The 16,511-nt window shown below is 50.4% G+C and overlaps 1 protein-coding gene across 9 annotated transcripts in view; it reads right to left on the bottom strand.

Moving 5' to 3' along the window:
• The window catches only part of LOC102105752 (protein CEPU-1), a 352,214-nt gene that overhangs the window by 18,071 nt on the left and 317,632 nt on the right, over positions 1-16,511 (bottom strand). For all 9 annotated transcript variants that reach the window (XR_015774525.1, XM_005528456.2, XM_088066840.1 and 6 more), the window contains one exon: positions 9,336-9,461. Coding sequence is in view for 8 of the 9 variants with exons in the window: in XM_005528456.2 (XP_005528513.1) it covers positions 9,336-9,461 (126 nt within the window). In the remaining variant the exon portion in view is untranslated. The remainder of the gene's footprint in view (positions 1-9,335; positions 9,462-16,511) is intronic.

The following is a 16,511-nucleotide window of genomic DNA, read 5'->3' as shown; positions in this document are numbered from 1 at the left end:
TTTGTCCCCTTTCCCAGCAGTGACACCACATCCCGTGCTGCTATTGTAAGGCCAGGGAGGGGCACACATCCCTCACCACCTCCAGCTGCAGCAATGTGCCAGATGCGCCGCCAGATGTGCCCACTGCCAGTGGTGCTGCAGCTGTGGGCACCCCTCTGTGGCACTGCTGGTCCCACCACCTTCCCAGCCTGGGGCATGACCACCTGCCCCAACTACCCAAATTTCTGCTTCCTTGTCCCAGAAACCCATTGCTTGGCTACAAGCCATTAAATACTCTAAATATACAACAAATTTCCTGCTGGCTGCTTAACATGAGCAGAACATGATATTTTTCTCCCCAAATTCGTGTGAAAAGCCCTTTTTATGTGTCTGCAATGGCGATACAGCTCCGTGGTTGCTCACTGCTCTTTTCCAGCTCGACACAGAGCAGCTGAGCCACTCCAGATCACCAGCACGTTCCAGCTCCTTGCCCTTACAATCACAGCAGCATTTCTCAACCTCACCAGAGACAAGGAGAATCTTTTTCTACCCATATTCAGGCCAGGGGAAGGGCACAGCCCTGAGGCCCATGGCAATGACCAAGCACAGACATCAACAACTGATTTACAAACCGGGGCAATCACTGGTGCAACGTTTTCTGTGACAAGTGTCAAGGTCATGGGACAGGGAAACAAGGAGGTGAGTGTCGGTCAGTTCTGTCAGAGCATTCTTCACCCACCACATCCCTCCCTGAAGCTTCTTTGCCACTCAATTTCCCTCCTTTCCCTCTATCTTCACTTTATCTTCTTTTCCCTTTCCCTCCCTCTGCCACAAGGTTCTGCCTTTAGTCCCTCCACTTTGCCTTGTCACCTTTCCTTCTCTACACCCACTTCTCTTCCACACCCCTGGGACAGAGAGAGGGGCTGGCAACCTGCCCTGCCTAATCCTGGGGCCACCAACTCCTCGGGCACTTAATATTCACGACAGAGAGAAACATTTCACGGCGAATTGGACGCACATTCAACTGGAAATGGAAATTTTATGACTCTTCTCACTCCGCGCGGCAGATTACACCAGCTGAGAAAACATGGAAGCAAATGAACAACCTGTGAACTGTAAAGTATATTAATAATGAAATCACAGCCCGGGAAATGAAGGCTTTATTCTGTTTATATTCTGCTCCATTAATGGAGAGTGCTTGGAGTAGCTCCACCCCATTAGCTGGCAATCTGCGCCCCAGGAAGAGTGCAAGGATGGTGGGGGAATGGTGGCACAGAACGAAAACCTTCCCACTGGAAAGTCTGGCTCAAAGCATTTCCCTGTGCTGCCTCCACCTATGGACACTGGGGGTGGGTGAACATGGGGGTTATCTTTGGTGGCCTACCCTGTGCAAGCTTGGGAACAAGGTTATAAGGCAATGAATGGAGCAAATGGTGATTTCAGGAAAAAGAAAGAACAAATTTGGGTGGAAATCGGCTCCAACACCACAAGGAGCCACCCAGCAAGGAACTGGCACTGGGAAAACCATCCATATAGAGCCTGGTGTGCTTTCTGCTTGTGCTGCTCATTCCCATCTCCTGCCTGCTGTGTTTGAGCATCCCCTCCTCTCCAGCATCCTTACCACCCCTCATCACCACATTCCACTTCTCCAGGGATGGAAGTACTTGTGCACCCACAGCCCCAAAGCCAGGCTGACGGCCACAAACCAAGCCAGGCCGTCAGGGCTTGTGCAAATAAATATTTCAGTGCAATTACCTGGCACACTGCCCTGTCCTTGGCTCAGCAGACCTGGGCCACATGTGACATAGCCCAGCCAGCCTCTCTCCTTCCTGAAAACAACAGCAGCAGCTTATGCAAAGCACATCACGGGAGCTAAAAGAAGCCAGAGCAGAGTTTTCTATAGCTGGAGCGACCTGGTGTTGACAGAATGGGGACGCATTTCCACAGCTCAGATTTTTATAATAATACCTCAGGGGAGTCGCTGGCAAAGTTTGGCCCAAATATAATTAGTTTGCACAGCTATTAGGGACTGATAAAAGGTTTTAATTTGCGTGGAGATCTCTGGAATCTCAGACACTCCTGTCCCTTGCTCTTCCCCAGGCCAGCTGAATGAAAGGAGAGTCCCAGACAGGGAGCGACACAAAGCCACGCATTTATCAGGGAAACAGGGAGTTGTGTTCAGCAGTAAAGAAGAAATGGAAAATCCAACAAGCTGACATTGCTGGTGCGTTGGGTTTTGTCCTCTTTGTCCCACCACGCCATTAACATATCCCATTCTTCCCACAGAGAGATGCCATGCAAAGCATGGATCAGGGCATTTGCAGCTCCTCTGTGGGTCTCACCTTTGTGGGAAAGGTGGTCAGGGACTCAGGGGATAAGACACAGGATAAAATCTGGGGGTGCAGTCAGGCCTTCCTGGTGTTGCCCCCTATTAGGGCAGCAGGCAGCTGCTACCCCAAACCGTGATGAGGAGCAGATCCCTCCCCGCCTCTGGCAAACTGGGAAAGTGTGACATTGCAAAGCTGTATTTAGGGAATGTCTTGAAACCAAGAGGGTTTTTTCCCCTCCTTTTATTAAGGGAAAGACATTGCCTCATTTGTAGCTGGAAGGGGTCTTGTTATTTTTGTACCATGATGCATATTTCAGAGGTAGCTATGCCAAATACACAAAATCAGCTCCAAGAGTTCATTTCCACCATGCAGGGAACCAAAAATATTACGTTTATTCATATAAAAGTACATAATCTCCCATTGCTTTGAAGAAGCAGGAAGAACTAGGGTGCATCAGAAGGGAAATGCTAAAAGAAGCTCCCCGCATGGCATGCCAACCAAGTTTTAGTCATTCCTTGGAGAAAGAACAACCTGGAGCCCATGACGTAATTCCACCAGATTCTGTCTCCTGCTGGGCCAGACCCTGCTCCCATGGGAGTTGATGGAGAAGCTGCTGGAATATTTATTTATGCTAAATATTCCCCCTGATCCCTGTCAGGATCTTGCTGGTGGTCACGTGTGTCCACACTCTTCTCATGGCAATGCCAGCTGCCTCCTTCACCACAACCACACAAAAAAACAGCGTCCATCCCAAAGTCCTGCTTCTCCATGGCAACTTCACCCTATTTATTTCTACATGATACAAGCAGAGCTGGACCACTGCTGACCCTTTGCCCGGCTGCTCCATCCAGCGCATGTTGATTAAACGAGTATCAAAAGTGGTGGCAGATTTACAGGTTAACAATGATTTAGTGGAGAGCACCGCAGCCAAATTAATGCTGGCTATAATGTAGTTTACCTCATTAAACAATGCACACCAAGATCCTGTCTGTTGTAAAACAATTGGTCTCTGAAGCCTAGTGTTCATCTTCCAGGGTTGCTGGGAGATAATAAATGGGTAATATTCCGGTGATAATGGTAATGGAGTCACGGCTCAGAGCTAATATTATGGCAAAGCAGTAATTATTTCAACAGTAAACAAGGGGATGGTTGAGCTGCCGACAGGATTGGAGCCAGTTGAAATGCTCCAGTTAATACAGCAGAGCCCAGGCCTGCAACTGCCTCAGAAGGAAGACAAGGTGCTTGGCCATCAAGTTGATCAGCTGAACTTCTGCTGAGTCACCCAGACACCAAAAGACAGGAGGGACACATGCAATAAAGTGAGGTGGGACAGCACGTACAGCAGGGTGGCCATCCAAACCAGTCCATCCAAACCCAACCCATCCAAACCAGTCCATCCAAACCCAACCCATCCAAACCCAACCCATCCAAACCCAACCCATCCAAACCCAACCCATCCAAATCCAACCCATCCAAACCCAACCCATCCAAACCCAACCCATCCAAACCCAACCCATCCAAACCCAACCCATCCAAACCCAACCCATCCAAATCCAACCCATCCAAACCCAACCCATCCAAACCCAACCCATCCAAACCCTACCCATCCAAACCGAACCTATCCAAACCAAACCTATCCAAGCCCAACCCATCCAAACCCAACCCGAGCTGACAGCTCAGGCTGGGCTCTGAGCTCCATCTCACAGCAGGATCTCTCTCTTCCCTTCTTTGACACACTGCTTGTGTTGGCACAAAGCAAATCTCCGAAGCAGACAAGAGGCAGAGCAGAGACACAAGACCCGGGATGAACACAGAAGGAGCCTTACATGAACCATCTGCTCCCTCTGAGAGGTGTTTCCCTGCTAAAAGGGCCAGCAGAGGACACGGCTCTCTGGTCTTCCATTAATGATGTGAGGGCTAATGGGAGCAATCTCACAGCACGTGCAGCTGATCAGGACAGGAACAAGGCAGCACAGAAGCAGGCAAAGATTTTCCCACCCAAGTGGATCCCCCTTCTCCCTGTGCCTCCCAGCTGGGCTCCAGATCTGATGTCCAATCTATAAATATCCTCTGCCTCCTCTCCAGGGAGTATGAAGATGGCAGGCAATGTGCTTAATGGACAAACCTCTGAGATGGGAGGATGTGTCCCCTTCGAGCACCTCTTCAAGCTGGATATATTTTGCAGATGTTCATCCTCTTGTTTCAAGCCTTGCCAAGAGCCAGGGTGAATCAATATATCCAAATATACCAGACTTCTCCCAGAGTCCCTTTGCTGGTTTGCTGCTGATGTATAGACAGATGATCTCATGAGACCTCTGCCACATCAGGCCACCGTGTCTCATCTATCTTAAGTGCATATACAAGCTGTGATTGCTGCTGAGTCTGAGTGCCTCACGTCTGGAATGTGTTTATCCTCCCACAGTTCTGTGAGACAAGGGAGTGCCAATGTACCTCTTCCAGGGAGGCTGCCGAGGTTAAACGGGCTGATCATGGGGGATATCCTGCATGTGGCCACGTCAGGATCCTCCAAGCAGCTTCCCAGTCTCTGCCTTGTAGCACTGAGCCCTCACCTTCCCCCCAAATGACAACTCTGGCTCCACATGGGATCCAGCTTTCAGCACCCAGCTTAATCCTGAGATTAATGAGGGATTCCTGCCACAGAAACCTCTTGATCAGATCTCTTACAAGTAAATACATCATCAGCCAAACCATAATGCTTTCCTATTCTGGCAGCCACTGTCTTAAGCCTCACACCAGAATCCATCATAGTACAGCAAAAATCAAAAAGCAATTAGATAAAACCATGTCAGAAAAGTCCATCAGGGTCATTAAGGATGACAACTTGGACGGAGCCTCTGGCTCAGGATGTCTGTGCGTGGCAGAGCGGTGCTGGGTGATCCAGTGGAGGGATCCACGGGCACAAACCCAGTTTCATACCCTTTCCTTGTGCCCCTAGCCCTGTCATGGCACAATAACCCCACTTGTCTGCCCACTCTTCATCATTACTGCTAAACTGTGTCTGCTCATCCTGGGACAGAGGCTGCTGAGCCTTCCTTCATCCCTCCTGGAAGATCCCTCACTTCAATTCCTCGGCATATTTCCTGAGCTTAACGGGAGGCATGACTAGTTTTGCGTGTGCAGTGCTGATAAACATCCCCTGGATAGCTCAACATGGTGCCACTCTCTCTGCCAGTGCCTTGGCGTCCCCCTGAGCCTGGTGGCCTGGGATGCTGTGCTTTTTCCCAGCCAAGAAATCCCAGCCTTCCTCCACTGAGAGATGAAAACTGGCCTGACAGTATGACAATCACCATGACAACATCAGTTACCCCCACCAAAAATAAATAAAAAGCCCAGTAGCTATGGAAACACCTGAGTGACCAAAACCAGGCTACTAGCTAGAAGACCTCGCCACAGTTTACAGACAGTGTTGGCACCACGAGGCTGGGGACTGTAATCCAGCCAAAGCCTTGGAGACACAGACATGTTTGGCACCTAAGGGTGCAAAATGGATGTTTATGGGTACACACAGAGCTGCCTTTCAGGCTCTGAGTCCAAGTCTGTGCAACTTCCACCTCCCCTGGGCACATGCTGCTGCCTTTATGTCAGGTGTTATACCTAAGCCACATGATGTTATCTACATCATTACTCCCTATTTGCCTTTTTTTGCTCCCTCCCTTCACCCTCAAGATGCCTCTCTTAATTTCCATCCCAAGTATCTGGGCCCCACGGAGGTGCCAAGAAGGGATGGAGCTGCCCCCTCCCATCCCATGCCAGGTCTTGGCACCTCACAGTAGTTTCAGAGAGCTGTTTTGAAGCCCCAGTGCCTGGCAGCTCCACTGGTACTTGTGATGCCAGCTGGAGCATCCAAGCCCAGGACAGAGCCTCAAAGCTGTTAAGCCTCCTTTGCTGAGGCAGAAGAAGCTGTGACTCCAGCAGCTTCACTTCTTTTTCCCCCTCAATCTGTTCAGCTGCTTTAACAGGAGCTGCTGTGAGTGAATACAGCATTACTGGGAGGAGAAATAAAATAAGACAGAGAAGTGAGGCAGAGGGACAGAAGACAGACTGTATCACACCTTCTTTGGACTGGCCACAGGCTCACAAAACACTTCTCCAGAGCCAGTAGCCTGGTTTTGTTCATTTTGTTGCTGGAGGATGAGGATGGGCACAGGCAGGACTAAGGTCTGAGTACTGATGGAGGCACCAACAGGGCCAGCATGCCCGTGTTTCACAAAATCAGAAGCAGAAAACTCTCTTGCTCAGGTTCACTGAGCTCTTGAGTTATACCATGAACACGGTCTCCTCATCCCAGCTGCAGGATCTCCTCCAGCCTCCAAACCAAACAGAGCTTCCAAAATGGGCTTAACAGCTCCTACAACATGGCAACAGCTGCAGGCAGGATAATTCAGCAGAGTTTACCTGAATGCAAATTAATTGGAGCAGAGAGAACAGCCAAGCATTCACAGGAGCCTGGAGGGCTGGCAAAGGGTCTTGAGTGAGATCAGTCACCGGGGAGCTGGGCTGCTCCTGGTGAACATCCTCTGAAAGGCCTGCCCATACCCTCCCTGCTGAGCAAACACTCTTATTTGCTCCATTTCCCACCAAGAGGTGAGCTGTGTGCTCACAGGTGCCAAGGAAATCATAAAACCCGTGAAGTGCCTTTGCACAGAGCAGCACTCCCCAGTGTCAGCGTGGGGACCAGTCCTTCAGCTGCCTGTGTGGCCATGCCTGGCACACACAGCGCTGGCACAGCCTGTCCAAGCAGCACCCCTCAGAGCCACTCCCCACCCGCTGTGTAAACCCTTAAATTATGCACCAGCATCCTTTCAAACAATTCTCCCTCGTCCCTTTTCTCCACCACTTCAAGCGAGATGGAGGAGGATGGTGAGAAGGAACAGGAGGCAGCTCGCTCGAGGCTTCCCATGGGATGAGCAGCAGAACAACAACCAAGAGGGGCCAGCAGCAAACTTTGGATTTTTCTTGCCCCTGGCACTCCGAATTAGAATGTATCCTGCTAGGAAAAGGGATACCATCCCAGCATCTGCTATAGCACCTCTATGCATTTTCTCTGGCTCTCATTTCAGTCCTCACACTTCCAATCCTCATCTTTGCCGTGTGTGGTGAATGCAAAATGGAGAAGTAGAGGTTCCCCTTGGTGGCTTGGCAGACCTAGAAACAGAGGAGCTGCCCACGGAGATGGGCAACCATGGAAGTTGTCCTGGGCCACCTCTGGGCTCATCACCCTCCATCAGCAGGAGACCTGACTCTGGTAAATCTCTGTGATCATTTGTTCCCTTTGAGTTTTGAAAGCAGAATGCCTAATCATGGCCAAAATCAGGAAAGAGCTGCTGCTGCAAATTACACAGCGCCACAGGTAATTTCTGATTAGCTCACTCTTCCTCTCCTGGTGCATCCTCAGTTTCCATAGCAGCTAAGTCCTAAGTAAAATGGAAACATCTGGTTCAAGCGCATGTAAAGATTCCCCGGGGAAAAAAACCTGCTGGATGGCAGCAAACACAGAAAATAGCCCTTCTGAAAGACAGAGGCATCAGGAGCTGGGAGCCTGGTTAGGAGAGGATGGATGGCATGTGGGAGAAGGCAGAAAGGGGCACATGTGGGAGATGAGGGTTCTGGGGAGCAGAAGGGGATGTAGGAAGGAGAGTGGGGCTGTGGGAAAACAAGATGCTTGTGAAAAACAGGTGCTGAGGAGGCTGAGCAAAACAAAAACATGTTGTCAGGGTAGACAAGGGGAAGAGTAGGAAGAAAAGGCTTCAAGGTGGGAACGCATGGAGTGCCTCGACCATAGATGCTACCTGGTGGTGACACACAGTGACAGCAACTTTTGATTCCATAGAGAGACGCTCAGGGATGGGGAGGAGCGTGTGGATCCATGCACAGACCCTGACCAAAGCCACCAGCTCAGAAGCAAGACCACCCACAGTGGATAAGCCAAAATGTGCTCTGGGAGAACGGTTTGTAGAGGCTCCCGTCCAGGGAAGGAGCTGAGATGTCGCCGACTCAGCTCGCTCTGGGCTTTGCAGAGTGATGGATCTGGCCCAGCCATTCACTCCAGCACAGACAAATAGCAAAAAATCAATGGAGCTGCAGTGAGACACCGCAGGCCCCGTCGGGAGCTGGGCAGGGAGAGCAGCCCCGGCGCCAGCCGTCACTGCCGCCCCTGCGTCGGCTCCTTCGGCTGCCGGACAGCCTGGCCGGGTGTCCCCGAGGAGAGCCTGAAGCAGCTGTCTGGAACAACAGCCCACGTTGGTAAAACCTCAGGGGAAACACGACTCTGAGGTGGAACTGAAGCACTTAGACAGGATCAGAGGATCAGAGTCAGGCGCTTCCGCTTGGCCGCACGGCTCATCCCACCCGGAGCCTGCAGATCTCACCCCCGGCTCACCCATGAGGACCTCGCAGCCTCCTGGGGATAACAGGGCAGCAAAATGCAAAGCAAATGCCAAAAAGCAGCTGGGAAAGGGGGTTGGAATTATACGGTCCTGCACGCCTGGGAATTTGCTTCCCAGCAGTCACACCCACACAGTTCTGCTGAGGGTTTGCTAACCAATTAACAAGGCCACCAATTAATGCTTTGTGTGTTTTCCTGCTCATTTGCACTATTTACAATCCTCCTTTGAAGCAACCTGTAAGAATTGCCTGAAAAATGTTCAAAACATGGCCAGAAAAGCACAATCAACGTTCAATGTGAGTGCCCCATGCAGGAACTCCATGATCCTTGTGTGTCCCTTCCAGTGGAGAGTATTCCCTGATTCTATAAACATCCAAGCGCAACAACCCCAACCTGGCACCTGCAGCCAGTCCTCCACAGGACCAAAACCATCAGCTCCTCTTCTAGAGCACCAGGGTGGATGTTCCTCCACCAAAGTCACCAAGTCCTGTGTTGAGTCAAATCTTTTTGATGCATTTCACTTTCTCCTGGCAGCAGAATGAGCCACTGACCCTTCCCCAGCCACTCACAAACAGTGCTGTGCCCTTCCCAAAGTATTTCTGGTGATGTTTGGTTCTTACCTTTGGGTGAGATGTGTCTCCAGGTGATTGTTGGGTCTGGCCTGCCCGTGGCTATGCAGGTGAGACTGACGTTGCCACCCTCGTTGATGGAGATGTCAGAAGAGATCTCGATGATTTTTGGAGACACTGCAATGATGCAAAGAGGAGAAGGAAAATGAAACTGGTTCTGCTTCAAGTGAAATCTCAAACTGTGGGTGAAGGAGGCTGAATTTCCATCCTCCCTCTGCTCTGACAGTCTATGAAGAAGCCCATCAGTCTCATCTGACTTGGCAGGAACAAACAGGGAAAAGAGGGGGCAGAGAAGACACAGCTGAAGTGGGAAGAAACTGTAGCCAGAGGGGATTCAGTCATTTTAGGGAGGCTCGAGAAGCTCCTCTGTGGTGTGAGACAGCACTTCTTCCTACCCCACTTCCAGCATTCCTTGTCTCAGCCATGACAAACTGTTCCCAGCAGAGCTGCATCTTCCTCAGAAAACACGAGTCACCCCCTTCAGACTGCTGCAGCTTTTCCTGCAGCTGTGCAGGCTCTCTGCCAGGCCCTTGTAAGCACAGGAGCACCGAGAGGAGATGGGCATGAAGAGAGAGTTTGCTGAGGAGCCTCTAAGGTCAAGCACCATGCACAGGGAGGGAAATTCTGCGTGGATCTGTCCCCCTGCGTTGGAACTGCCACCCAGAGCACTCAGGGGTCAGATACAGGCCCCAGGAGGGGACACAGGTACAGGATGGGGGTGATGAGGAGGGGGCTGGGAGGGGATGAGGAGCAAGCAGGGAGCCCTCAGCTCCTGCTGCTGCATGAGCAGAGGACACGATGTGGCTGCTGGGGAGGGCTGGGGTTCCTGGGGGATCTACGGTGGGGATATGTGAGGAAAAACCATCAGCTGCTGTTATCAGAATATAATAAAGACCATCACCTTCCTGGGTTTGTTTCCAGGCTTTCTCTGGAGCCTAGCAGGGACTGGCACCCTGCTGCAGCGCTTTGCAGGAGAGTCACAAATCACCCGGGCTGGGAGAGCCCCATCCATCACCCCACCTGGGGCTGCAGCCCAACACCCAAATCCTGCCTCAGACCCCACTCCCGAGCCTCCCTTCCCCACCTCTCCCCACCTCCCACACCTTCCTGGGCTGCTCCAAGCCGGAATGACTGCAATGGCCTTGCACGCAATGCCTCTGCTGTGCAGGTAAGTAATTTATTGATCCGTAAAGCACTCCAAGACGCTCTGGAAGGGATTATGTCATGCCAGTGCCGTGCAATAAAATAAAAAATGATGGATTTTTTGTGAACATGATGGTGATTTAGGGTTTGTAGTTGGAAGTGTAGTTAAAGTACATTTTAAGTGGAAATCAAGGTGGGTAATGAATTATTCTCTGTTTTGAAGGGCTTCTGGGAGTTCATTTTTTTGCTGCTCTGGGCATGATGGCTAATCTGCTAATCATGCACTGGAGAACAACTCTGGATCAGCTGCTCCCAAACAGAGGGGGCTCTGGAGCAGGACAATGGAGGGCACACAGACAACACCTAAAGAAATATTCATGTGCTTCAGTGTCACTAAGGGGACAGCACATTCCTTGTGGGACCACTCAGAGCTGGGAATGCTCTGCCCATGGCCAGGTCCATTGGGGAGATGCAATTAATTACAACATCGTTATGATTGCCCTGCTGTGCTCCCAGTGAGGCTGGGACTGCCAGCCAGGAAATCCATGTGTGCTCTAAAAACACAGAGCACGTGGTCTGGACAACAAAAATAGGCCAAGGGGGTACTACCATTGTCATTTTGCAGAGGTGGGAAGAGCCAAGAAGAGGTGCAGTGATCCCCACCTTTGTCTGGGAAGCAGCAAGAGCTTCCAGCTCTAAGTCCCAATAAAACTAAAGCAGCATCCATCATCTTTAATGTGCTGTTTGCTGCATCACAGAGGAACCTTTCTGATGTTTTTAACTGCTGAATCCACATCGACCCAGTTCAGCTTGTTTTGCAGAGGCTTTAAAAAAAAACAAGACAGACTTTATACTGCTACTCTGGGACTGCACAGACCCACGTGCACCCACCCAGGCAAGAGACAAAAATCAACTGACCAGGTTATAAAACATAATTAAAACAACTTAAACTTGTGTTTGATTGGTAGGACTAAGGAGAATGCCTTTAACCTGAGGAGGGTTGATTTAGGACAGGTATAAGAAGTTTTTTATAATGAGTGTGGGCAGGCCCTGGCACAGGTTGCCCAGAGAAGCTGTGGCTGCCCCATCCCTGGAAGTGTTCAAGGCCAGGTTGGAGTCCCTGCACACATCAGGGGATGGAACTAGAGCATCTTAAAAGGTCCCTTCAAATTCAAACCTTTCCATAATTCTGCAAAAAGCAGCTCGAGCTGCTCATGCAACAGGGGAAGAGTTCACCATACTCTGGCAAGCTCAGGACAACTTGTGGGAGATGCAATTTATTGTGCTCCATCTGGAATGAGAGGAGGCAAGAACATTTGGGAAGCAAACCAGAGAAACGTCACTGAAGCTGTTAACTAAGTCTGGAATTGTCTATGCAGTGGTAGGATTTAACACAGTGGTTATTGTATGCTAATTAAATATTTGAATATTTAACCGCACAAACTATTCCAAATGCCTTTCTAGAGACAAAACAGGTGTTTTGTAAGGCTTTTACCAGACTAGGGAGGGAAATCTTAATAAATAAATGATCCATGTATATATTTAATATTATTTAACAGTCACCAGCACTTCCATTCCCTCTGCATTAAAGGACTTTCACCAGCACTTGGCATTTCTGCAGCAGCAGGGCAGAGGAGACATTTCCTCAGCCGAAAGCAGATGGAGATGTGCCCCTTTGGGAATGAATAAATAAATAAAGCTAAGTAAATGCAGGCTTCCCAGGCGGGAGCCCTCTCCTTGCGGGCAGTCCTTTTGTGCTCAGCATCTCTCTTGCTCGGAAGAGATTAAACATGGCAGTGTTGGCCAAGCTGCTCCGGTGACACTGCACAGATTTCCCCAGAGGCAGGCTGGTGCTTTATTCATCCAGCTCCTTCTTTTTCCCCCCCCTCCATCCTTGCCACGGCTCTGGGGAAGGTTTTGGGTGCTCTCAGCCCCCTGCAGGTGCCCAGGGCATGCCCCGAGCTCTCCCTGACGCGGTTCCCACGTGCACATGAGGAGTCCCCAGGACAGAAAGCAGCTTGCTTAAATATTTAACCAAAGCATATGGTGAGCTCCACGTTGGAGGGTGTTGAGGCAGGTGATAGATGTCTTTCTGGATCCAAGCATATGTGCTTGCCGACACACATCTATTCCCTGGCGCACAGATGCCCTCCCGCCACTGGCACAGATGATATTCCCCTCTCTGCTTTCACCTCCAAACACCCGCTCCCGAGCCAGCACAGGTGCACAGCTCACAGATCCCATGACTGTATTCCACAGCAGTGCTGCACACAGATCTTCACATCCTGGGGATGTGGCGGGGCTCCCCTGGCATTTCTGCCACCTCCTCTGCTGCCTCTGCCATGGCACCCACTGCAGGACTGAGGCTTTCCCTGATTATTCCTCCAGCTGCCTTTTATAACTCATCCCACACTGCATAAACATCACCAGCTTTGCCTCCATGCTTGGGCCCTGCCACCTCCATCTCCATCATCATCCCCTCCCCACCCACCTTCCTGGCATGTACTGACTGTGCTGCTTGTCTGGGTTGTCCTCTCCCTGACCCTGTGTCCCCACCTCTGTCTCCTGACACCCCAGCACCCCAAACTTCAGCCACACTGAGTGGAGGGTGCATCTGAACAACCTCTCACCTCAGACCGACAAAGAGACTTCAAATGAGCCTCACCAAGTGGTCTATTCCTTTTTCAAGGCACAAATGCATTTTTTTTTCCTTAACCACCCCCCTTCTACCCACTTTTGTGAGCCAAGGCCAGCAGAAATGTACTTGTGACTCTTCCAGAGCAGCAAACCCTCCTGTTGTGGGAGGAGGCAGAGCAGGTGCTTGTCCCAGCTAAGGGGTGTCAGCCCCTCGCACAGTCTGGGAGAGAGTGGCTGTCCTGGTAAGCCCAGCCCTGCTTCCTCTTCATAAAACATGCAAACCTCCATCTTCCAGCACGAGCAACATCTGCTCCAAATCAAAGGAAACAACAAAGAACAACTATAAAAGTGTCTGAAAGAAAGAAAAAGGAGAGTCAGACTTGCGTTCTGCAGGCGATCTGTGATGTGCACTGGCAGCTTCCTGAGCATCAGCCTGACACTGCTCCTGCTTTTCATAACAGCTTCTTACTGCTGTCACACTCAGACTTCCCTGTGTTTTACAGAGCTTGCTGCCACAGGTGCTGCCACTGGGACTGGGTGAGGGGGATCCCGGGTGTCCTATCCCTGCTCCAGCAATGTGGAATCAAAACGAGCCCACCCTCAGTCAGCCGAGGCTCTGCCCAAGGCAGGGACCCCGACATCCAGCTCCAGGACTCCTCCAGGTTGTAACCAGAGCACTTTGTAGCTGCCAGGTCAGGAGAAGGTGCAGTGCTGGCTGCCACAGTGCCAGGCACCTCCATGGTGCCTCCTCCTCAACACTCTTTTGTGTTCCAAAGCTTTCCGCCTTTAGGGAGCAAATTGAGAGCCCTGCACCTTCAAATACAGGTGTATTATAATGGGCTTTTAAATCAGTTTGTGCTGCTCTAACACAATTATAGTTAAGAGAAAAGCAGAGAGGCCTTCGTCTTTCTGTCATATCATCCTTCCATCATATCATCCTTGCTTCATATCATCCTTCCATCATATCAGGAGCTGTTTTGAGCCTGTCCAAAGGTATGAGGAAGGGCAAACAGCTTCAGAGCCTGCTCAGCCACCGAGGTTTGTACACAAACCCCTTGTGGGTGCCCGTCCTGCTCCCCAGGGCTGCCTGCACCCTGGCTTGGCACCACCACCCCCTTCCCAGGTTCAGCACAGCTTTGCCAAGGGATTGATCCCCCCCTTCACAAACCTGGCAGCAGCCAAAGCCATGAAGAAAGAAGGCTGGAAACAAAGAAGACATACATAACGACCTTAATAAGCAATTAATAAATAACTAATGACAATTGCTCGTTCTAAAGCGAGGCGTAATGAGATGTGTCATACGGCACCGAAATGTGTCTAAATGATTTCCCAAACAGGTAACAGCCCCTGTTGCAGGGGAGCTTGGAGGACATGAGATTTTTTACACCCGTCTCTGCAGCAGGTTACACAGCACAGCATCATAATAACTCAGAGGAGGAGGGGGAAACAAGACATTCCCAATCATTCATTAGTAAAGTATTTGTGAACGCGGGTATAATTCACCGCATAAACAGCAGGGTTTCTGCAGACAAACTTTATAGCTAAGTGCCAAAAGGGAGCCCAATCTGATTCCACTTACGACAGCATAAATCAGCACTACTGCTGCAGTCAACCAGGGATACACCACAATAAACGTGGCACAATAGGAGAGTCGGGGCTCAAGCACAAGGATTTTTCCCTGATTTCTGGATGGATCCAGGTCACAAGCCTGGGTCAAGAGCAGCTCCCTAAGGAGTTGGGGCGCTGCCTCACTAGATTCACTCCTCCACTTTCAACACACCGAAGGGATCTGCATCCTTTTTCCTAGCAAAAAAATGAAGAAAACACCTGACACCAAGCCCCACACCTGTGGGGAATCAAACCAGAGCTTCTTTGCATGGCAATTAATAAGCAGCTTTAAGAGGAGGCAGAATACTTCCCTCAGGTTTGGGAGAATTCTGTGTTCATATTACAATGACTGAAGGAAGATGTGGCACTGCTCTAGACTTCGTTGCCTCCTTTAAAATGAGTCTAATGATGCTGAGTGAAAAGAAAACAAGAAGAAAGATATAAAAGTGAATTTTTTTCCATTATTATCCATGAAGAAATGCAGCCAAACAAGGAGTGTTTGGCAGTTCAGCTCCCTGTCTAGACAGATCTCATTTTCAACTCCACACACGCTGCACGGATCTAGTTTCCAGTTTTTGCACCCCGAGCCACCTGGGATTCCCCCTGCAAGCCAAGCAACGCCTCATGAAAGGCAGAAAATTGAAGGATCTCAAATCCTTAAGACACCTGCATCATTTTTCTAGCATTATTGACACCTCTCCTCAAGGCACGACAGCCTCTCTCACAACTGCCTCCACGGTGACCATCAAAGTGACAGTGACTCTGTCACACCCTGCTCAGGGGACACAGGGTCTCCAGCTCCCCTCCTTCCACGCTGGAGTCTCCATCAGACCCTTGGGAAAATCCCTGTGTGGGGACGAGCCAGAGCGTGCCGACAGCACCCCAGAAAGTTTGAACACGACTCGTGGTTAATACAAAGCTTGTCAAACCCATCACCTCGAAATGCTGAATGTCTTTATTAGATTCCTTTATCTCCCCCCGAGATCGGAGGGACACGACGAGATGATTCTCGGCGGAGATGTCATCATCCAGAAACTAATTAAAGGCTGCGCGGGAAGCCGGGCCACGCACACTCTGGAGAACAAAACGCATTAGCAACCCGAGCCGGGGAAAATATTACAAGTGAACTTCAGATCAGAAAGGGCGAGTGAGGGATTTCACTGCAGCTCTCCTCTCCCCATCTTTCCTCGTGCTCATCACTGCACTCCCTCATCCTCGATAGGTGACCCCAGCTTAGGACCAGCCTGGGACCTGGGGGATGCAGGCCAACCCAGGATCATTTCCTCCACCCTGGGAGAAAATCATGATTTGTGGAACCTCCTTTATTTTTAATGATAGAAAAGCCTCCTTGCTGCAGGTCAATAAGTGCAGAGAAGGATGGATGGATGCCGGCTCTGCCAGAGTGCTCCTGGCAAAACCCTCGGTCTCGTTTGGTCTCATCTCTCCATCAACGTAATGACAAGACTTTCTCATCCTTGCAGGCTCATTAAAAAGACAACAACATATGAAATTATAAGATATCCAGAGCCTATGGCCACAGGAACTGGAGGTGGGGGCATTTCTCCATGGGGACAGATGCACAGATCTAGTTTAGCACATATGTCTCAAGTGGCTGTACCTGCAAACAGCCCTTCCCAGGCAACCTGGAATCTCCTGTTCCAAAGGACAGCAGATATCCACAATACTGCTCATCTGATCCATCAGTGCATGATGTCCTGCTAAATTCTACACAAACCCCCATTTCCCCTTCCCCCAACCAGCCAGAGTGGCTGTGCCTCA

This window comes from Pseudopodoces humilis, chromosome 25 (assembly GCF_049639895.1).
Source record: "Pseudopodoces humilis isolate 2021_Gansu_Grassland_sample_001 chromosome 25, ASM4963989v1, whole genome shotgun sequence".
Taxonomy (NCBI): domain Eukaryota; kingdom Metazoa; phylum Chordata; class Aves; order Passeriformes; family Paridae; genus Pseudopodoces; species Pseudopodoces humilis.
Note: the sequence above shows the minus strand (reverse complement) of the source record. Positions and strands in the feature narration are given on the sequence as shown.